This window comes from Thermobia domestica, chromosome 1, assembly GCF_964235325.1.
Source record: "Thermobia domestica chromosome 1, izTheDome1.hap1.1, whole genome shotgun sequence".
Classification (NCBI taxonomy): domain Eukaryota; kingdom Metazoa; phylum Arthropoda; class Insecta; order Zygentoma; family Lepismatidae; genus Thermobia; species Thermobia domestica.
In genome coordinates, this window is record NC_137454.1 from 118897237 (window position 1) to 118922368 (window position 25132).

General features: G+C 36.0%; 1 protein-coding gene across 1 annotated transcript in view; it reads right to left on the reverse strand.

Moving 5' to 3' along the window:
• Nucleotides 1–428: 428 nt before the first annotated feature.
• Rcd1 (Reduction in Cnn dots 1) overlaps nt 429–25132 on the reverse strand; it is a 100390-nt gene continuing 75686 nt past the window's right edge. Inside the window, exons 13-16 of the mRNA XM_081762566.1 lie at nt 22898–22987; nt 19778–19908; nt 9106–9400; nt 429–2079 (exon numbers count right to left, since the gene is read on the reverse strand). Of these exons, the coding sequence (XP_081618692.1) occupies nt 1139–2079; nt 9106–9400; nt 19778–19908; nt 22898–22987 (1457 nt within the window). The 3' untranslated portion in view covers nt 429–1138. The remainder of the gene's footprint in view (nt 2080–9105; nt 9401–19777; nt 19909–22897; nt 22988–25132) is intronic.

The window sequence follows — 25132 nt, forward strand, 5'->3', positions numbered from 1 at the left end:
CTTGTTCTTACATTATTAGGGTAAGAGAAAGAATTCACTAACTCGGTATTTGTGAATGATAAGGGGAACTTAAATGCCTTTACACTAGGTTACTTATAATCATCATTAATGTTTCTATCTAAAAGCTGGAAAGATACTGAAATCAGTATCTTTAAAGAAGAACGAGTAGAACATTTAATCAACTATTTTTTTTTTTTTTTTCCTGTGATTGCTAACTTTCTGCTTCTTTAAAATGATCTTTAAAGGGGTCCGCAATACAGTTTATTATTTTCATGTCCATGTTTTAGGAAGAAATGCTCGAAAGGTAACTTATGCCCTTTTAATACTTTACTATTCTTTACTTCCTATCTTTTATTAGATAACAAGGTGTGTAGTGTTTCAAGCACCTCAGCCTGTTTTTTTTTTTTTTTTTTCCCTCTCTCTCTCTCAAACGCACGACTTCTTAAAGTGAGATTATTACTTGGACTCGATTTCGCGTAATACTTTAAATATCATAATGAGGAACTGGTCTGATGTTCTTCGTTAAGTTTATTTAGTTTTGAGATGTCTGATAAATACACAAGATCTTTGAGCCAATCATCGTATGAAACTTCTAGACGACAGGAAAGGCTGAGAAAGGGAGGAAATGGACTTCAGGCTTGTATTCTTTGTTTTATATGTTTTATAACGCTGGATAAAATGACTGTTTACAATGTAGGTATTTAGTTTCCAACTCGGCTGTTGCATAGTGAAGAATGTTTCACGCTGCCATTGTACAGTATTAAACTTACTGACACACAATACATAAGGTATTTGGACACACTTTATCCCCCATAAATGAAAGCTGATATATACCAGAAAATAATTTTTATATATCTATCCCATCTGAGAATAACTTGAGACTTCTAAGGTCGACGGAATGATTACCCACATTAGGTTTCTACTTTTTAACCATTGATCCATTATTAATACATTCCAGAAATAATCGAATATTGTAGTGAAACTCGAGAAAATTAATGGCTAGTATTTTATTTATTCATTGAATAACCTTTATTCACTAATAACAAACGCTTGAATAGTTATTTGTTATAACAAATTTATACAATAATAATATTTTACAATATAAGTATTAACATATAAGTCAACAATAAACTACAACTTACATTCCATAATACTTTGGCTGCCGTATTTGTCGTGTTCGTGTAGAACTAAGCATTGCAGGGGTGACTGGATAAATATGTCTTACACGTCGCCCTTTTCCATCTACACTATCAGTGGATGATCTCCTTTGAGGTGATGGAGAAGTAGCTTCCATTTCATCACTCGTATCGCCTCGTTCACTCGGTTGGTCCACACTAACATCACACACATTTAATTGTTCATCTGAAGTCTCACTAGGTTGTTCGGTTACCGAAATAGTACTTGATTCAGAAAGCCCGGATTTTTCCTCTTTATTAGTCACTGATTCCGGAGCATCGTTTATACCATCCTCCGATTTAGGTTCTGGAAACAAATTATCACTCCCCACTGAGAATACAATAGGTGTTTCTCCACCGCCATCTTTGCTATATACAGACGGGTCCTCATCATCTTTGGCAAAAATAATTGGAAGTTCCATAATGTTTGCGGGAGTTAATGTATCGGTGCTCTCTTTTAAACCACTTTCTGAAGTTTCTACCGGTTTCCCCCTATCTGGTGATTCAGTAATAGTAGTAGTAGTTGTTATTGGTGTTGTACTGACATGTGTCATCACAGATGTACTGGTCTTTTCAACTTTGGTAGGTGTTGCAGCAGCTGATATTTTGGGTACCACAGCCATAGACCTTCGTATATTTTTCTCTTTATTTCCAGTTAACGGAAGAATGGTTAATGGAGAAGTAACACTGGAAAGTGGGACAAGAACTTGGCTTCCAGTTACTCCTTGAGTCGTTGGTTCAGCTAACATCATGACATTGCTACCAAGCAAACTTTTGCTTCCAGAAGTTGTAAGCACTGTCAATTTGGACAAGTCGACCGTACGACTAGAAACCATGCGGGCAGGGGTAATGACTGAAGTACCCACTACACTTGATACAGGGGAAGTTTCTTCACTTCCAATCACTGAAACATACACATACGTATTAATAGTTTAGTTTAGTTACGTATCTTTTATTGGAAAATTCAAAATAGTGTAGCCTAATCATTTTGCAATGACATTTAAATTTCAAACACATTAACGAACAAAAGATAACATGCAGAACTATAATTAACCAGATGTTACGGGAGGAAGCAATATTAAAAATCTGCGTGTTACGTACATTTTAATCGCTCACTCATTTACATGAAACAGTAATCATTATGCTCTCTCAATTTTAAAATAATATCAGGTAGTCATAGCATGTGGATAAAAATTATGTAATTCTACATATGATTTTAAATATATTGTAAGTGGAGTTGTATTTAAGAACACCAAGTACGAATCCCGGATCCAGCCAAAAGATGTAGCAACTGTATAGGTGGAGCAATTCCAACATGGTGCTCGAATATCCCGAACATGTTACACAGGGAGTTCAAAAACGTACTCACTTTACTACTACGTGTATCAACCTGGGACGACTACAAGTAGGTGTTCAGACAGGAAGCAAGTCGTACAGATGCTGAAATATATGTTTGAGGTATTATATACCGCTTCCCTGTAGATTTTGGGTCAGTTGGGCAGTGGTTGTTGCTGAAATTTAGTTGCTGGCTACGTGCCATCCCACCATGTTTCTCGCATGCTCGATGGAGTTAGGTCTGGAAATCTACGAGGCCAGGGTTGAAAGTGTATACGGAATAGAGCATGCCAGGTTGTTCTGGCGGTATAGGGACGCCGTTATTCTCCTAGAAGATGAAGTCCCGCAAATGTTCAGATAAGGTCAGAGAACATAATAGTTGACGTCACAGTCCATTAATTTCCCTGAATAGACTAGAGGCCAACGTGACGTGTAGCTTATTGCTCCCATACTAGAATGCGAGGTACTAAGTATGGCGAGTGCGAACACATACTGGATTTTCTCACACCTGCACGTCTACTGACACTCACACAGTAGTCATTGTGCGCAACATAAAAATGACTCAACAGAGTACTACCATTCTCCATACGCTTCATCACTTCAGTCTCTCCCGATACCACCGAAAACCTTCTTGCCGATGAGGTGTGGTAGTGATCGTCCGAAAGGAACGCATGAATGTTCATCTAGCTCCAACAATCGATTCTGCGCTCATATGGTGTTTCACGGTGGCTGTGATTACGCTTGCGGTCACCGTTCTGTCAATTCTGTCACTGTTTTGTATATCGCTGAATGACCACTGATACGTCACGACTCACGCGACGTTCTGTGGAACGATCACCTATCCTCCTGCGGGACAATATATGCCCTCACCCGAAGTTACTTACACATTTGATGACATCATTCTAGTATCGTTAATGCAAATTTCTTATTTCACAAAACTCGTGTTGTCGCATGACATTCAAACTACTAGCAATATGATCTCTGCAGGGATTATGAATAGCTTACCCTCTACGATTCCCGGTGTGCTTGGATCTTCAAGACTGCATGTCCTTATACAGCACATTCTGTGATTTTGCTGAATTATACGATATATACACGGGGTGTTCTTAAATACGGCTCCATAATTAAAACCGTCAGTTACACAAAAATTAATGAATGACCAAAGAATAATAAAAAGAAATAATGTCTGAGTGGCAAGACATTCTAATTCTCACCGTTTCTAACATTTTTTTTGATATCTTCTATTTTTTTTAACAAAATCATAGAAATTTTGTACAAATATAATTCTTGAGTACAACCAGGGACGTAGTGTCCATTAAGGCTATAAGGCTTAGCCTATCCATTTATTTATACATCAGCCTGAAATGTTGCTTTTGGATATTGGTACAATTAATTTTATTGAAATGGATTTATTTTATGATGCACTGTTTAAACATCACGCCAGAATAGATTGAAGCTACTGCAAGAACGCATTGTAGGCTATGGGCCGTTAGCCTTCCTCCTTTCTCATGTAATCTTGAGAATGGGGCGGTGCCAATCGCTTTCCCGTCAACCTCAGCAGACGAAAACCACGAGCAATACACAAATTCAACACGATGCAACAAAAGTGGACGAATGCTGACGAAAGGCTAGCCATTCGGGTGTTTCGGAAACAAAAGCGACAGGACAGTCTTGTAAGAAAGTATAAAAGATATACTATGAAAAATTTAAGGGCTCGCATTCAGTCACAAGTTCTGACAAAGCAAAAAAAGAGAAAGAGAATAAAAATCTTATGAATACTACTAAAACATCAGAGATCTTATTGCGTACCGGTTTGCGTTATCCCAGCGTAAAATTTACATTTTAGTTGATGATAATTGACATAGCAATTATAACTGCTTGTTGTATTTTTTGCGTTGCGACCCGCAAGTTTTGCGAAGATCGATACTGAATGAAGTCTCAGATGAGGTATATTTTCTTTCTTTCTTTCTTTTATTGTGCTTACAATCTAAAAATAGTTTTCTTTCCGTAAAAAACATCAATTGACTGTGAGCTGCAGCACTACTGTTTTCCATTAGTATGCTGATATGTGTTGTTGTGGGTGATGAGCTTAAGTTTGTGTCTATGATTTGGGGAATTTGAAATGAAGATAGCCCTATATCCGTTTTTATTTGTTTCTTTGAAATAGTAATACAGTGTATGTGTGTTATGCGAGTATCGCATACGTAAGGAAACCGTATATGTAAGTGAAATATGAAGCAGAACCAATGTTATACTTTTTCTTGCATTGTATGAAAAATATATTGCACGAATTAGCATTTTTCTACCAAGCATTACAGCCAGGTCCGTGGTCAGAACACTAAGACGTCATCGTTTAAATAAGGGTGGGATAGTCTCTTTTGGGGGGGAGGGCAACTGGAATTCATTTTATACTCATATATACATACAACAAACAATTGCAAGTTTCAGGGGACTGGGCCCCTCCTAGCCACCCTCTAGCTACGAATCTAATTTCAGCCTACCCATTTCAAAACTTCACGCTACGTTACTGAGTACAACATGGATAAACTACGCACCACGCAAAATCAGTACGGACTGTTCAATAAGTCAAGCAATTCATAACAATACGAAGGAATGGTGTTTCTCTACCTTGCAGATGAATGAAGTTGTCTTAACATGTTTCATTTTCTTAACGTTATTAATACAAAGCTGGGACAAAATGCACAGATGTAGGTAACTCCTCAGATATCGAGTAGCAAACACCTTTGCAACAAATGTGAGGTCAGAAATATTACCGTTTCATTGAGAAAAGGTAGTCCTGTAATAGTGCTAACAGAGTATGTAACTTATACAGAGGTTTATTCAGCTATATTGAACCAAATTATATATGCAACTGCACCGCGTATGCGCAATGCATTGCCGTGAGATCACCACGAAACAATATGTATCTCGTTAGTCATGCAATAGAGCAGTATGGTAGAGTGCAGTCTGATGCGATCGGAACTGAACAGATTCTGCAAAAGGTTCATTATGGCCATTTCCGACGCTAAGTTCACGGTGTCGCGCATCGTAGAAATGTGCAAAATGAGTAATTTTCGTGTAGATCGTACTACTGTGAACCGTATTATACACAAATATGCGGCACAGAGTCCTGGGCCCACTACATCGACGCGAGCAACTACAACCGTTTCCCAAAAGTGTTCATGATTGTGGCCGGTTCCTTGTACAGGGACAAACTGCGTCTCCGAAAGGTAGAACGATACGTTAAAATCAATGCTGCGTACTACCAGATGAATGTCCTGACTGAAATGTACCAGCATGAAATCCTAGCATTGTACGAACAGGACTTGAATAAAGTTGAATTGCACCAAGACAACGCATCCAGACACATGGTGAAAACATCGCTGAGAATTCACACAAAACACACTAATATAAGATCATCAGCAAAACTACGAGAACAGCAAAAGTGCATACGTTATGCACTCATAAAAATTTTTCTATGAATAGCTTTGTATTAAGTGGTCTAATTTTGATACAATTTTCTGCTATTTAAATAAAATTAGACTAATGCAAAGACTTATTATTAATAATGTGTTTCAGTTTCGGGAATACATCATTGCCTTCATCAGATAATGTGTCTGCTGTGAAGGCATTGTTGAAACACGGATTATTTAATAAGTTGTTTGCTTTGATCAGATTTTATTCTTATTTAATTTATATACAGTACCCAAGTTAGAATGAACACTGTTCTGTAATTAACAAAAAGCGCATTAAGATATATAGTATAAAAAAGTATACTTAAATTATAAAAACACATCAAAGACACTGCCGGTATAAACTGAAAGGATATCATCTAATTTGCTGGAGAACTATACACTATATATTCGTACATGATAAGACATTAGTATTAACTCTATATTACTTTAACGTACATAATTTGTGTAGATACAAATTTTCTTAATTTCGTGATACAAGTTTTTGCATTAGGTTTGAAGCGCCCTCTCACAGGAAATGATGCGGAATGAATTTGCAATTAATGCGATGATTTGATTATGTTTAGTATACCTATGAACTGTTTCAACTACTTAGAGTGAAAAGACTACGTAACTCCTTATTGCGAAACCGGTGATATTACCTTTCAAATGGTAATTGAACAAAGACCGCGAACCAATCTGCGATCACAATATATATCGGGATTTCTTCACAAGAAATTATTGTGCACTTCGCAGTTCACTGGTATTACGAGTATTTTCATTTATGTTCTATAGTGTCTGAGGAAGGATACGTTAGGTATCCGAAACTGTTACATATTATAGTTTAGAATATAGTGGGTTTGAAGCTTTGGCCAGTGTTTCTTTTGTTAAAATTACGAGTATATATCTATCAACTGCAAAATGCATAAAAAGGTCTTTCATTATCGAAAATCAGCGCTTCTTTATCATCGAAATGATTTTAGTGTATTTTTTTTTTTTTTTTTTTTTTTGTGTGTGTGTGTGTGTGTGTATTGTGTAGTTCCTTTGAGTGTGAGATAAGGTTCACAGCGCCATTCTTGTTGACCCATGATGTTCAGATCGATTTCTATTTTGGTCTTCCTTGCAATCCAATTTTCAACGAACTTCAAAAGTTGGTTACTGAATTCTCTATGTCTGTCTGTCTGTCTGTTATTTGCGATTTTTTTCAATTTTGAACCCTGCAATCGATAGAGCATCAAAAACTATCTGAGAAAGTGGTTAAATTTTCCGCGTCACTCTTACCGTTCCCAAGATACTGGCCAAAAATGGCCGATTTCCAGAGATTTAAGGAGCCATATCTTGATCAATATCTAACAGGATGGTAAATATTTTGGTACCAAATAGCAACCAGTGGCCACTGGCCAAACCAGTGCCCAGTTGGATAGTGGCCATCAATTAATGTCGGTACGAAAATGTTTAACATTCTATTAGGGATTGATTAACACCAATATCATCTTAATATGACTTAGTGTTCCCGTGATAGCCAAAAATGGCTAATTTCTAGATATTTAAGGAGCCATAGCTCGGGAACCATAAGTTGTAGAGATGATATTGATGTTGATCAATATATAACATGATGGTAAATATTTTGGTACCAAATAGTAACCGGTGGCCACTGCCCAACTGGCCACTGGTTTGACCAGTGGCCATCGATTAATATCGGTATGAAAATGTTTAACATTCTATTAGGAATTGATTAACATCAATATTATCTCTCGATGATTTACGGTTCCCGTGATATTGGCCAAAAGATCATTCCAATTTCGGGAGATTTAAGGAGCTAAATCCGGCAACCGTAAGTCACACAGAGGTCATATTGATGTAGAACAACACCTAAGAGGATGGTGAACATCTTGGTACCAAATAGTAACTGGTGGCCACTGATTAACTGTCTACTGGCCAACTGCCCACCGTTCACCAGATATTGGCCAAACAAGTTCGAATTTCTAGATATTTAAGCAGCCGTATCTCGAGAACTCATAGAGAGATGATATTTTGCTAATTTTTGCTAGAAAGAGAAGAAGGTGCGGATAAAAAGATTTACTTTTACATCTAGGGACAGTGACAAGTTATCTTTCCGCTCCATCTCTCCATTCTTTTTAAGTTTGTTCTGGCAATGCTCTTGGAGCATTCTCAACTGGTTAATATTGGGGCCGAAATTCATATTACCTTTGGTCTATATACATGAGAAAACGGTAACGAGAATACGCATAGCTTGCAAAGCTAAAAATAAATAAAATAATAAATAAATAAATAAATAAAATAAAATAAAAATAAAAAAAAACACTATATGGTGCACTTCATTTAATGACACTTAAGAACTTTCAGTTTCTCTCACACTGTTTACTCAGAGATTCTTATAAAAGAACACTAATTTGACGTTTAGTGTCATGTTAAAAGATTTGAGATGAAATCTGTCAGTTTTACGTCCCACGATTACGCCGGCTAGGCTAAAGGAGACGAAAGATGATGAGAAATGAAGTGGGAGGAAACGAGAGAACCCCGAGAAAACCATGCACACAGTGTTTGTCCACCACGAAGTTCAACTGACACGAGCTGGGATCGAACCAGGGTTCAAAGATTTGTTGCAAGCAATCAGATCATAAGTCATTTATATTAATACAAGTGAAATAGCCAACTACTTCAATTTAATGGTTTAAACCGGAACTGCAACTACGATATTTAGTACGCTCCCAATACTCGACATCAGCACTTTTATTTACAAGAAACACATATACAGTATACAATATAATGCAATCAGCACTTTGTTTTTACGACACAGAATAATATTACGTAAAATAATCAAACTAAACGTAAAATTTGATGATAAAATTACTGTACTTCATCCAAAATTAAATAATTGATTACACAGAAAGAAATAATTACAAATCATAAAAAAGTGGCAACATTTAAAAATAAAAATTAGAACAAAAAAGTGACGTTTAAAAACTTAACAGAAATTATTTCTGTTTTCGTCACATTATCAACATAACAAATCACAGTAGAATTCTTTGTACTTTTTTCTTCCTTCCCCTTTTCATTTGAGTTCTAGGGAAGTTTTAATAGATTTATTCCTGGAAGCTACGGTATCAAAGGAAACTTACATTTGATCTGTCCACCAGTTTGCGTGATGGGAGATGCTAGAACCACATTGGATGTTGAAGCAACCAATTTACTTCCAGAGTTGAGTAGCGACGACAATGACGCCAATGATCCTCCTACTCGATTCCTTTTTCCTTGCACGGAGACTGTCCGACCTTCGGCTATTTGAGCAATCGGTCGAGGCTTCTCTTTATTCTTTGCAGCTTTATTTTCTTCAGTAGGATTCAACTGGAGTGGTCCTACGGGGGCTAGACTTGCTATAGAGCCGATATTGACTGTAATTCCACTCTGGTTTGTCTGTAATGAATTGAAAGACAAATACAGATAATTTCAATTAATATTGTTTCACAAAGGTATGTGTGTGTCTCAGCTAGCAACCAGCCTGAACAAATACTACTTTCTCCATTTCCAATCAAATAGTGTAATTGTAACGCATGAAATACATAAAAAATGTGCTCTAATTTTTCGTTATACCGATGACAAATTACATAATTTGTTGATAATTCATAACTGAATATTTAACTATTATAAGCACTACTAAATTACTGGAAGTAATTTTTATCGTATTTTTCGAATTTTCAAGCTCAATTCATTTTAATATTTGCTATATTAAGTTAAAAATTTCTCTTCGGTTCAGCGAAAAGTGGGTGCTTAATGATCTGGAACCTCTCTGCTTATGAACAAAGTCAGTTTCAAAAAGTATCAAATGAGTTAGGACAAAGTTTTAGTAAGAGAATAAATAAATAAATAAAAATTGTATATATAGGGTAAATCATTTATTTTAATACGCCTTTGTAACTTTTAAACTAATATACAAAAAATGTTAAAATTTTGTAATACGCAAACATCGGCAAGGAGACGTTGTTCGGCATACTTTTCAATCTACCAGATTAACTGTGTTGGCAACCCAACATTTTTTTTTTTCAAACGGCACTATGTCAGGTTATTATATATTTTAAATCTACATTCAAAACGACAACTTACAATATCACATTTGTTATTCAGTTTTTGTTTTATATGGAGATTTGAAATATGTTAAATAATGTGACGTAATGCCATTTAAAAAATACAGCTTTATGTTGGGTCGGCAACACTGTTAATCTGGTTGTATAATTAAGTATGTCAAACAATGTTCCCTTGTTGATATTAACGTTACAAAATTTCAGAGTTTCGAATCAATTAGTTTAGAAGTTATAAGGGCGTATCAAGATAAATGGTTCACCTTATATATGTATATATACTTCATATAAAGGGAGAGGCAGCGTTCATAGCGTACATCATATGCAAATAAACATTTTAATGTATTACACAATGTCAAATACCAGTTATAAGTATACCATTTGCGAATTTGTAAATCAATGTTTGATTGGATTAATTAACGTTTGAATATGACTGTCTCTAAATGATATCTCCGCTTCACAATACATTCATCTAAGCGATGTTGGGAATTGTTCATAACTCGTAACATATTGCCTGAAATATGCCCACGGCAGTTCTGATGCGGCCCTTCAACTCAGGAATGGTGGTGCAGCGTGTTCGAAATACTTCTTGCTTGAGGTGCCCCCAAAGGAAGAAATCAGCATATGTGAGGTCGGGTGACCGCGTCACCATAACGAGAAATTCCTCTCTCCGGAAAGGTCTGTCGCAAAAAAGTGCAAATCCCGGCTGTATAGAACGTCGCTCGTTCTTGTTGAAACCACAATTGGTCCATATCCACATTCAACATTCGTAATTGAGGAACAACGAAGTCTTGCAGCATCCTTAGATAGCGTTCATTGCTAACAATTACAGCTGAACCTGTATCATCCAGGAAAAAATAAAGCCCAATAATCCCAAATGAAGCACCACCATACTATATTGTGACACGAAAGCTGTACTAGGGCTTGATGTGCAGTTCACGCGCGTTTACATCGCTCCAGTAACGTAAATCCTCTTTACTCACAGAACCATATAACTCTAAATGCGCTTCCATCTGACATCATTATGGCGTGCAACATTTCTGGATTTTCGCGGAGATCTCGCATGGCTATGCAGAACTGTTCTCGTGAAACGCAATAGCAAGGCTTAATTTCATGAACAATTTACAGCTTATAAGGGTGGAAATGAAGATCGTGCAATATTCTCCCGAATGAACGATGGACATTTGTAAACACTGGGAATGCGAACGAGCAGATCTTTCTGGGCTACGCAACACCTGTCAATGGCTTCCGGTGTCCGCACAGTTCTTTCGCTTCTTCCTGGTTTGCGATTGCGAGCAGAAGCTGTTAATGGATATGAACGTACTTATCTTACAATGGTCCGTCCACTTGGAACTTTCCCATGACGCCCCACGTTCAAATGTTGCCTGAATAGATGCCGGGCAGCAATTATAAAGTCTTTAATTCTTGAAATAACTTTCAACGACAGAGACACGTTACTCTGCACTCCACCGATCCATGTTGAACTAACAACAGAAATAGCAGCGAATCAAATTACGTTATGAATGCTTTTGTATACGATTCTCACGGATACGGATAGTATTTTGCATAGATGGAAATATTTCTTTGATAATCTGCTCAATACACAGCCAAAAAATGATGATCGCGGAGAAAGTGAAATGTATACAGTAGAACCGTATCCAGAACCAAATCGAACAAAAATAGAAATTGCTATCAAGAAATTAAAGAAACACAAATCTTCGGGTGTAGACGAAATTCCTGATAAGTTACCTTTAGCTGGAGACGAATAATTATGGAACGAGATACATAAATTCATTCTTCTCATCTGGAACAAGGTGAAATTGCCACAAGAATAGAAAGAATCAATGTTCCAATTCACAATAAAAGCACGATTGGCACCATTTCTAATGAAATTACTGGAATTATTAGTGCAGATATAGACGAAATCAATCAACAATCAACCACATGTTTACCATTCGTCAAATACTCTAAAAGAAATGGGAATACAATATCCCGGTACATCCCTTATTTATTGATTTCAGAGAGGTTAGGATGGAAACATGTATAACATTCTTACCGAATTTCCTATACCGAGGAAGCTAGTTAGATTCATTAAGAAATGAATTCCGAAGTCAGGTCCGAGTAGGAAAATACCTGTCCGCGAGCTTTCATGTAGAGAATGACTTGAGACAAGGAGGTGCATTGTCGCCATTTTATTCAATTTTGTTCTGAAATGCGCTATAAGAAAAATCAGATACCAACCAAGGACTAGTGCTGAATGGCACTTACTACGTTAAGGCTATTGTTGATTATGTAAATCTGATACGAGATGATATAAGGACAAAGGAAAGAAACGCTGACGTTTTATTAAACTCCTGCAGGGACAGGAGTTTAGAAATAAATGCAGAGAAAACTAAACACATAAAATTCACCGTGACTATAATACTGCAAATAATGGACATGTTAAAATATCAAACAATACTTTCGAATATCTGAGATCAACATTAACAGACTTAAACCATATCCACGACGAAACTAAATATCGACTGAAAGCAAGGAATTCCTTTTACTGTTCAGTTCAAACTCTTTTGACCCCGCGAATTCTGCCGAAGATTTGAAGCTTAAAATATACAATATGATAATTAAACCTGTTGTTCTGTATGGTTGCACAGCTTATGTGGCTTATTTGGAGGGGTAAAACTCAGACTAAAAATATTTGAAAATAAATCCTCAGGCAAATATTCAGATTCAAAAGGGACGGGAATGGTGAAAACTTCATAACGAGGAAGTGAACAATTTATACGGTTTATCTAACATTGCTAGGGTCATTAAGTCTTGAAGTTAAGGTAAGTAAATCATGTAGCCAGAATGGAAGAAAGTAGGAACGCTTTCACAATTTTATCTTGAAACCCAAACAGAAAATGACCATTAGAAGACTTGGGTGCAGATGGGTCCAATATTACGATAGATCTCGCAGAAATAAGAATACAAAGTAGAAATTGGATCCAGTTAGCTAAGGACAGAAGTCAATGGAGAGTTTTTGTGAATGCAGCGTTGAACCTCAGGGTTCCATAGGCCATAGGGTTAGTTATTTAATATATACTCATCATTCGAACAATCTCTCTCATGAAACTATATTTTCCACATTTATTTGTCTGAAGCCTTTATTTCACACCTTAATATCTAAAAATGTCCTTGTGTATGAGATAACTTTCGAAATAAATGATGACCTTTGTTCATTATCGCTGTACCTAATACGTTGTACAAACTAGAAAATTCACAAAGAATGAAGCACATCTATTGAAATTATAATAGTATTCTTCAACACGAAATTACCATCTTCCTTTAAATTCTGATGCGTTGCACTTCGATGCCATCGTTTCACATCACGCGCCTTCTTCATGGAGAATAAAAATAGAAGTAAAAGTGACAAAAACATCAAGGAAATATAAACGAATGGATTCACCGGGTTAGAGCAGTACAGAAGCACCTTGTCAATTACTGCAAGGCAGGGGCGGATCCAGGACCGACTTCTGGGGGGGGGGGGCGGTGGGTTGTCATACTGCTACTTTTAAGGGCTCCAAACTTTGGGATGGGTTTTATTTATATATAAAAAAATCAGAAAACTTCCTCTTCTGGGGGGGGGGGGCGATCGCCCCTTCCCCTGGATCCGCCCCTGCTGCAAGGATTCTTATGTTCAGGCAGAAAAGGCTGCCAGCTTATGTTGTTCTTCCAACTGGATGTATGATTTGATTACCACCTCCCATTCCTTACTTACTCAAACTTTATCTATATTAAATTTTGAATGGTTTGAAGAAAGAAAAAAATCCAAAAACAAGTCTCTATTTCATTCTTGGCTTCAAATAAAATTTTTGAATCTATAAGATTATGGTGTGTTCTTTTAAAGATTTCGAGAAATCTACAACTGGGTGTTCTGTTGTAGCATCTTTTAAGATGTTCTTCGACACAATTGTTAAATGTATTTCCATCATGCCTATATAAGCCTTCAGGTTTATATAACCTTCCTGTATTTTATATCCTAGATTTTCATTGGAAACCAAATAATAGCTCTTAAATTGGGTAATACTAATGTTTCTTTCGGAATATAACACTGTGTAAACCATCCTGTGTGAAAATCATATTTAATGGAAGAGATCAATCTAGGAAATATAGTTTTAAAAAAAAATCTAGGGTCTGTTTCAGATCTGTCGAAACATTTCCATTTAACCTGATTGTACCAAATTAATAAAGTGTAGAAAGGGTATCTACTCAAAACTACCTAGCCGCAGCAAGTAAGTGATTTTTTTAAAAATCAAATTCTAAAGAAGAAAGCCTTAATACGCAGAAAAAAGGTTTATATATATATATATATATATATATATATATATATATATATATTAGCTAATACTAGTGAAAGCTGTGACGAACTTACTATCATGTCTTCTACTGTTACGATCAGAGTAGATAAGTTTGTTGCCCTTTTTAAGTTTTAATGTAAATTTCAGTAAAAGACTCCCACCTTTTCGTAAACAGATCACTAATAAAAACACGGGACTTTAGCAGTATTCCCCTCAACTGCCCTTCTATGTTTTTTGAAGTTGTTTCAAGTTTTGATAAAGAGTATAAATGACACATAATAGTTGTTTCATACTTATTTTTTATTAAAACAGTGAAATAAAAGTAGTGTTTGGTTTAGACGGAAATGGAAGAACGAACTGGATCTAAGCAGCGTTTGACTAATTTGCAAATTAGAATAGACCAATAAAGAAAGAGAAATTAACATTTGTGAGACATAACAAAGGTTATTTCCCCAGAAATGGAAGTTTTTCAAACAACGAAGGTTTAATTTAAAAACTTGTAATTTCAATTCCCGTTTCTTGACGGCATTACAGATTCCCACTTCTATATTTCAATCAATCACTCAAAATCTTATGCTACTAGCTTATGTTAGTTGAATGACACAGTTAATACTTTTTAAAATATATAGTGTGATTCACGAAATCCGTAACAGGGCCTTAACGCAGCTCCAAGTGCACAGAAATTTTTGAAACAAAAAATGTTAATCTCCAAGTTCATGTGCCGAATCACATAGTGATGCTTCTGAAATCAGGGCGTCTCGGGAATTCCTCTACGGGGGGTAACTCCAAAACTTTAAATGGAAAAAGAAGGTTGATTTTGTCCTCATTGAAACAATCGCTACATTTTGAACAACTTTGAGACGAAACACTTTGCCATATCTCTTACCATTTAGCAGCTACGCGAGCTCATTAATAGGTCAATGCCAGGGTTTCCGCACGCTGCAATTCAAAACAAATAGTAAATGATTGTTTGAAACTAAAGCGAAGTACAAAATTGCATATGCAGAAACAAACGGTGCAATTTTCGAAAATCTCCGGGAATACTTCTATTGGGGAGCGGCCAGTCTCGAAATGTCAAACAGAAGCAGCAGTCGACTTTGTTTGCGATGAAAGAAACGCTAAATACTGTACCACTTTCATAGACACTAGTTGATGACAGTTGGTAACGTGTTGTTGATACAGAAGCTTGGTAGGCAAAAGCAAAATGATGAGATATGATTTACGATGTTAGAACAAAACGAAATAGGAAACAACTGGTCGAAACGAAGAAAACAATAATGAATCTACAGTTACCAAAGAGTTGAACACAACATGGGGGCATGAACTTAATTATTTGCAATAGAGCAATTTCAGAAAGATGACTAGATAGCTACCTCTGTGGAGTGTAAACGATAACCCTTCGCTTCACAAATATTCAAAGTGATGTCCACGAACATCAATACATCGATTTATTTGCTGCAGGCCCGCCGCCAGCCCAAAAATGTAAGGGGTCTGATCCAACCATATTATAGTTCATTTGCAAGTCTACCGTGAAAATTTTAAGGGGCAGCAAACATTTACCCCCCCCCCCCAACCCGTGGATACGAACATGATTCGCTATACATAATTGTAAGCAACAGCTTCAAGCTTGGCCACCAGATGTTCCAGAATGCGGCTGTAATGTGCTGTTTCATGTTGCGAATTGTAGTTGGTCTATTAACATAAACAAGGTCCTCAATTCGACCCCAGAACAAATAGTCCATACAAGTAATGTTGGGAGACGTCTGAAGAAACTGTGGATTGGAACCTCTCCCGACCCAGCGATGCCGAAATAAACATTTTACTCTTTCCTACAAATGTCAGCATTATGTGCTGGACAGCTATCTAATTGAAACCACACTGCCCGACATATATGGAAAGGTACGTTTTCCAATAGCGGCTGTAATATGGGGTTGATCACGAAACACTGCCCCTGTTAAATGACCATCAAAAACTATGGCCCAATGACCTGTCTCTAGAATGCAGCCCCACACATTAATGATCCATCGTCGTTGCCGATTGACTTCTCGCATCCAATGCGGATTCCCCACTGTCAAGCAATGTACATTGTGGAGTTTCATGTTGCTGTCACTGCAAATCCAGTTGCAGAACAGATGCCGTAAATTGCAGTCAGCATTACTTATTCCTGATGCAAAGAAAGATGGTACGCATGAAAAGTGTATTTCCACAGGATACACAGTACACTACCTTGACTGACACCTCTAAAATAACTACTCTTAAACTTTCTCAACTTTCAATAACCTTCTTCCAGCACGTTTTTGACTAGAGCATTTTGTTCTTCTGTAACTTTCATAATTATTTTTTTTTTTAAATATACATTTTTAATATCTAAAATATTTCCAATGTTAGAACATTTCAGAGAACTTATCGAGTATTTTAAACTAGCTAATCAGAACGCGTTATTTTTTTATTGAACATCTACTTCGATCTATCTTTTCTAAAAGTTATTAGGTGTATTCATGTGTTATAGGGAAAAAAAAGGAAAAAAAAAAACTGCTACGTAAAAACAACACTGAAACCTTCTACAAGGTTACAGAAAGAGGAACTAATCCGTGGCATCAAACCAATTACAGGTTGTTTTTCATTCCGTGAAGTAAGCAGTGCATTTTTTGCAAGTTTCGCGCTTTATATCTCCGTAACTAAGAAATATTACTCCGACATTTTTAGTATACGCTATATTAAAGATTGTGTTAACATGAAGAAATCATAAAATTTAAATCTTCATAAAATAAATACCCATTGCTTCATCACATTGAACGCGATCTCGAACAATCGTAACATGTTTCGCACTTATTTCTCACTTTGCACATCCCAGTTTTATCATAACGTATCGTAACTGCTTCCTTTATATAATATTGCCTGAACATAATTACTTTCGTATCTAATTTTTGTCAGATTTTTAAAAAGTCAACCTGAAGGAAGTGATATGATGGCATGTTTTAATTCGACGTAACTTACTTGGAATAGTTGTGATGTACCTCTCACTAAAAATAATATCAATCGTGGCACGTCTTATAAGATTTTCTTATTACATATGAATTGTAATTAGTAAAACAATTGTGAGTTGAAGTACGCATTTTTACGCTAATTTTGTAACAAAGAATTTGCTTCTCTTATATTACGTGAATTTTATTTATCCTTGACAATGATTTCAATTGATTCATCTTTAATCTTCGTCCGGTAAACTTTACTGTACATGACTACAAATCTATTATTAATCAACCGAAATCATTATCAACGATAAATAATATTGACACAATATATGAGTATAAACCGTTGTTTCGACAGAGCGAAGCAATTTACACAAACATGTTGCATTTATACTAACTCATTAGTTCTTTAAATACTAAATATCAAATAAGGAACTCAGAAAAGACAGACACGAAAAATCCTTAGAAAATATGGATGGTTTCAATCAAATGCAAATCTTATACAAAGAAATACTAATAATGAAAGATAGCAATAAGTAACACTCCATACAACAATCAAGACAATATATTCAAATTCCCACGAGAAATGACTTTTGATTTTCCTTGATATTCCGAATACTCTTCCTAGCGGATCATGTCGAGGAAGAAAGGAGTATAACTACTCAGTACAGCACTCTTTAATAATCACGTTCTTAAACAATTTTTACTAACTCTAGTCGGTATTTGGTCATTAACTTCACGATCAACTATTTAATATAATTTAGAATTTGCATATATCCAATGAAACTAATATTTCGATGAACATTAGGGGGAATCTGGAAATTTCAAACCTGTCTAGAACTGATAACAACTATTAAAAAATTAATTACTAAGCAGTACACCTTTTATAGTAGTAACTATTTCATCAATATACAATGAAAACTACTGAACTGCCATCAATATTAAAAGCGGATTGAGAGTATAATTAGTTGTTAACAGTCGAGTATAATTAGTATGTCGTAGTATTACCAGTAAGAATGTCTAAGATCAACAAGCTACCAAAATGACGGAAGATAGTGTGATCTATTGTCAATCGTATAATGTTTATTCCATTCCATCTCTCAGGGAGGAGCCAACCGTTTCAAAGGCATATTTCACATTAATGATGCTACATTACAATAGCATATAAATCGCTATAACCACATATGAAATGATACATATCCGCAAAGTCAAAGTTATCTATGACTATCAAACAAACAAATCAGTAAGATCTGGGCTAACGTTGTTTATTAGTACTTTTGCCGCCACGCTTGGAATAGACATAAATGAAGTTCCAGCGATGTTTTGCCGTATTGTAGAGAACATATCTTATCAACACATTAAATTCCACAACGTTATCACAACGTCCCTCTTGACCACGACAGGTGGTAGTTCCGTACGTGCCTTTGGCGTGGGAGAGCCGGGTTCAATTCCCGGTGGGAGCTCATGTGGTTTACATTCCACGTTAATCAGTAGGTTCATGTCTCATAGCCTCGCTGCTGAACGGGACGTTAAACTCAAAATCAACTCAACAGGTTGTAGTTCCAACACCACCGCGCTACCACAACGTCTACTGTCACGCAGACATATTCTCTTATTGTTAAACAGTACCAGGAGATCATATTCCTTGGTCACTGCCTTCACCGGACCTTATTCTTCCCGTCTGAAAGCACATTACGTCGTTGGTATACGAAATCCTAAGAGAAATGACGTAGTTGCTAAAACCGTAGATACTTGATGCTGTGAAAGGAGCTTTGAAAGTTAGTAATGTGTTTATGCAGCTCAGCATTTGTTGACACCGGTGGTTGCCAATTCGAACAGTTAGTATAAATTACACGATTCTATATTACGTCATAACAGAGGTTACAGAAAGGTTTTGAAACTTATTACCCGGGACCTGTTCATATCTTGTAACAACGGTATGACTCAACAACTGTATACGAAATACTAAAAGTTAACAGCACTAGCATTTATAAATGATAATTACCAATTACTTCTGTTTGTAACATTGTACTATTTACAAGTTTTTAGAAACGGGACTCTTGAATCAAATTCTAGGGAATCTAAACAGACATGAAAACCTTAACTCTAAACAAGAATCCCGAACCCCTCTACCATTCACATCATTTTGAACTTTTTGATATGGTACAACATATTTACATGAGTGAATCCCCCTCCCCCCTCCTATCCTCGGACTATAGGTTTACATAGTATTCGAAGTGCAGAGGAAAATCAAAGGACATTTTCGAAGAAAAATATAAAGCATAAATTTGGAGTAAAATATCACGGTTAATTTTCTGAAACACGAAATTTTTTACTATATGATAAACCACTTATAGAAACATATTTGTCTCGCCTATTGCCCCATCAGAAAGCACCCTAAACCCTCACCTCACTCTGTTCAGTGGTGCTTCCCTCGTTGCCTTTCTCTGGTGTAACGGATGGGGATCCAGTCCAAGTGTCCTGCTCCAATGGAGCAAGGAACATCTTTTGAACGGACCGCCGGGGCTTGCGTTGAGTGCCTGCAACATTTTCAGCTATGTACTTGAAGCATCAACACAATTAACATGTCATACTTTACAATAACATTATTACAATGTACTATCAACAATTACAGACTGGAACCACAATTTACTTTGAGGGCAACAATTGACGACACATCGATCACAATGAAACAAGTCACAAAATACGCCTATATATATGTATATCAGGGTTGGCAAAACTCTGAAAAAAAAAAAATGTTTAAGTAGATTTGCTTTACAGAAAAAAGTTTACTTGGCCTTATGTGACAATAGAGATATGAAGAACGGGACCTACAGCTTAAATACGGCAAGATCTTACGTCTTCTCCATGTCTTACGTTCTTCTAGAACGTTATATGTTTTTTATTATTTTCCCCGTAAAATAACTTTTCCGTATTCCGTATTTCCCGTAAAATGGACAAAATTATAGTCCTGAAAATTTTAAAAATGTTTTCATACGATTTTTTTTCTTTTTTTAATTAGATGATCTCATTTCTCACAAACTGCTGACAACGCAACCCAGCAACGTCACTTAGTATTCAGTGAGAAAATACAAGTTGCCTTTTTACCTCCTACGTATCTCCCCTCCCCCCCAACCCAAACCTTATGATTAAATTAATCTGGTTTTAGAATTTGTCAATATCTTTTCGATCATATCGCAGTTTCGGTCGATCGTGATACACTGATGCGAGGAACAGAAACTACTGTGAACCAATAAAAGCAGAATTTCAAGTGTTGTGTGTAAGTAAATATGTCCCGCAAGTATTTTTGAACGTATAAAAAAGGATGTGGGACTGTTACGAAATGCAATCTTCTTTAAAAACAACTAAGAATTGTGTAATATAGGATTTGGGTGATTGGATTTGAGTGTAATGTCTCTTTCAGCATTGCGGTTATGTAAGACGAGGACGTGTGGCTTAACATGTGATCTGTGCCACATGATCTCCCATTGGGAACTGTAATATACTTTTTTGTGTTCGTTTTGTGTGTTGCATTTTTTTATTTTTATTTTTTTTTAAATAAAACTACTGGTTTCAAATTAAATTCATTGTGTTACTATGTGAAATAAAATCTCTTTGTTATATGTAAATTCTCCATATCACACATCTTGTTTTATTATTATTATTATTATTATTATTATTATTTTTATCCTTAAAAATCGTAAAATCTTCCTATATTTTTCTCTGAAAAACTGCCAACTCTATGCTTAAAGTGGGATGCGAACCAATACTTGGTCTGCACCCGAGGAAATTAGTCCTCCATCTGAACTCGAATGCGGGACCCCTTGAATACTAAAGCGGCGAATTTACCGACTTATCCAGGGAGGACACCTAATAGCAATACGTTGTACTGATCCTGCATACTTGTGAATCTTTTAGTCACTTCAAGACAAAAAGGCACATAACTGCACAAGTGAAATCACATACAGAGTTACACAGGTTATTAAAATAAATGGACAATTTCAAAGACTGCAGAGAACAAAAAGATCTAATTTAGTCCACGTTAATTCGAGTCAGAAATACAATGATTTAATTCACTTTGCATATCAATAAACGAAGTGAATATCAATACAAATCATTTGAGTTTACTTTGGGTCTCAATCATTCATACATATACATATGCACAAAACAGTTTTGATTTCAATAAAGCATTTACATCCATATTTCCTGAATTTGTAATGTATAAGTAAAGATTTTCTAGATTGGTTTGGGATACGAGGAAATTTCAACATGAAGTTCATACGATTTGTGGCATATTTGCTCTTAAATTTATTTATTTCGGTTTAAATATTTAAAAAAAAAATAATACTTTGTTTAAGCCAAACAACCCTGATGTATATATATCAAAGCGCAAAAAGGCAGAAGCATCCAACTCAGTTACATCCTATCTCATTGTTTTTCTACCGTTCCTCAGAATTCATTAATATTATAAATTGTGGTGATTTTACTCAAACTCCAAATATAATCTTAAAGTAAAAGCTCTGGTTTGATTTTGAAAAAGTTCTATGGCTTACCATTTCATAGCTCTCCTTTTCAGATATTAACTTCAATTGACATTTACACGTGAAGAGAACAGCAGTGAAATAGCAAGTCGTAACGAACAGGTTCACTTTTATCTGCTTTTTGTCTTTATGTTTGGAGTTTAGTAACACCCACACAATTGACGAAACATTAACGAATCCTGAACAGGTATAGAAAGAGATTACGAATACGTGTCACTCAATTTTACGTGAAAAAATAATTCTCGAACACTTAATGAATATCAATTTATCAAATAAATAAGAATCACTTAAACAGCGCTTCAAACCTCTCTCTCTCGATTTATAAAATATGAAGAATAAAACTGAAATAACAGTCGCAGACACTAAATATACGAAAATAAGAAATCTTCAAATGGAAAAGTATCCTCTCAATGCACTGGTTTTTCTTCAAACTTTTGTGGAATGGAAAAAATCGGTTCGATACCAAAAATAAGAGGAATAATGAAACGCCTGAACAAACGAAAAATAAGTGAGATCACTGGTAGGGAAAAGTATACGAATACTGAAGAATGTACTAAGAAAAAAGATGACACAAAAAGGGGCCAAGGTAAGACATTTACAGTATAAGGGAAAAGAATGCGGTAACAGAACCATAAACAGAACAAAATAATAAATAAGCAGAGCTCTCAACAAAATTATTTCACAAGGAAAATATTTTGTAATGACAAAGTGTATTTCCTGACAATCTCGCATTTATTCATATTTTTATCCACTATGCAAAACTACTCGAAGTATAAATTACAATTCTAAAGTAGCATAAGCTAAACATTTGAAATACAAAGTATTAATTAAATTTACACACACACACACTGTTTATATTCCTTATGCACTGAATTAATCTATTTCAACCTTATGCAACTCACAATTCACGGATAAATTTATTATTATTGTGAATTTCATACTAAATATTTGTATATAAAATTGTCAATACAGTGCACAAATTGCTTACCCTGAGATCCAGCTGTAGATGTGACTATTGTAGGAGCTAGAGTTACCAACCCAGTTTTGCTTGCAGCAACATTGACGTTCACTGGCGTTCCTAAAAGAAGAGAAAATTTTTCATAATAATTACACGAAATAAAGATTTGGTAGGGTGAGTGACATGTCCGTTCATTTTTGAAATCATCCGATCATATATTGTTACTATTATGCGGAAACACCAAGCATAATTATCGGTTAATAGACGTGGAGCGTATGGCAATCATTACGTAAATATTTCCACGTTTCCGCAATATAGTCAAATTGAGACGGTCAAATATGGAGCTCGATTAAGTATTCGTATACTATTAAAAGAAAGTACTGAAAGCTAGGAAAATTCAAAGGAAATGTGTACTGCGGAAGAGGAGAGAAATGTGAATATTTCGGTAGCCCAAAAACGGTTTAGGCAATTCAGGTCAAGCAACACAAACGTTGCACTGGGAGACGTTATTTGTAGAAACACACGATAGCCAAGTGCTAGACTAGTTCTACATTTGATTACAAAATATCAACGTAATATATGTATCTATTTATTTAAAATTATATTTTACTGTTTTCAGACTGAAAACTATTAGCATTAATTTGGAAAATTTTGATGATCCTAGAAGGCGCTACAATAAAAATATTTTTACCAGTTGCACCCTTCTGAGTCTTGAGCTACCTGAATTTGAAATCAGAATTTTATATTAATAGCCGCTTACAAGTAATCTGCATTCACATCTAAAGTTACCTTAATCTAGAATCAGAATTTGTCTACCTTTAACGGTTCCCCAGATCATATGGCTACAGATGCAGGGACGGAAAGACGAATATACGAGTGTAAGTGTTTTGTCACTTCATTAAAATAATGCCAACTAAAAAATACGTAAAAAAATGGCTTTAAGTTTTACGTCCCACATTTATGCAGGCTAGGCTAAAGGAGACGGTAATGATAAGAAATGAATGAAATGGGAGGAAACAGGAGAACCCCGAGAAAACCCACGAACACAGTGTTTGTCCTCCAAAAAGTTCACTTGGCGCAGCTGGGATCGAACTAAAGACCCCATGTACCAGAGGTGAACGCTCTACCACTAAGCCACCCCCTGAACCACCCAACCAATCTCGATCAAATTTTTAACATATATGAGGGTCGGGCATCGGGTGTTTTTATCGTTTCACTTTGACAAGCCAACGTAGGGGAGGGGGAGGAGAGAGATATATGTAAAAAAAAAAAAAATAAATAAATAAATAAATAAAAATAAAAATGACTGCCTCTGTGACTTCATCACTCTTGAACCACCTGACTGATCTCAATCAAATTTTCAACATAGATTAATTTAGGGGCAACGATTACTTTATGCTATTTTTTGACGATGCAACGTAGGGGAGGGAGAGAAATTTAAAAATGATAAAAAATGACCGATATTAGTGTTGAATCAATAGTTTTCGGGATCGATGAGAGAAACAGTGACATTTCTTATGCTGTTTCAATCCAAGTTCACCCCTGATAGTTGGGAAGGGGGAGGTTACAACGTAGGGGAGGGGAATAAACATTTAAAAATGACTGAAAATGTCAAGTTGAGTTGAATTTCAGTTTAGCGTCCCTTTCAGCAGCGAGGCTATTTGAGACGTGGACCTACTGATTAATGTGGAATCCGAACCACAGGAGCTCCCGCCGGGAATCGAACCCGGGTCTCCCACGCCAAAGGCGCGTACGCTAACCGCTTAGCCACGGAGGAGCTCTAATATTAGTGTCGAATCCATAGTTTTAGGAGTAGCTGAGATTAACAGTGACAATCCTGATGCCGTGTGCCGCAGCACGGAGGAGGGGGAGCTATATATAATAATGATCGAAAATGACCAATATTAGTGTCCAATCCATAGTTATCGGACTCATTCAGATGAACAGTGACATTTCCGATCCGGTTTAAATCCAAAATCAGCTCCGCCACTTGGGGAAGAAAGAGATATATAATAATCATCGAAAATGACCGATATTAGTGCTCAATCCACATTTTTTGGGGGTCGCTGAGATGAACGGTAACACTTCCGATGAGATGGAACGCAACATGGGGGAGAGGGATATATATATATATATATATGTAAATGATCAAAATTGACTGATACTAGTGTTGAATGTACAGTTCTCGCGGACGCCGAGATGAACAGTGACACTTCTGATACTGTTTAAATCCATTTTCAACCCCGACACTTGGGGGATTAGGAG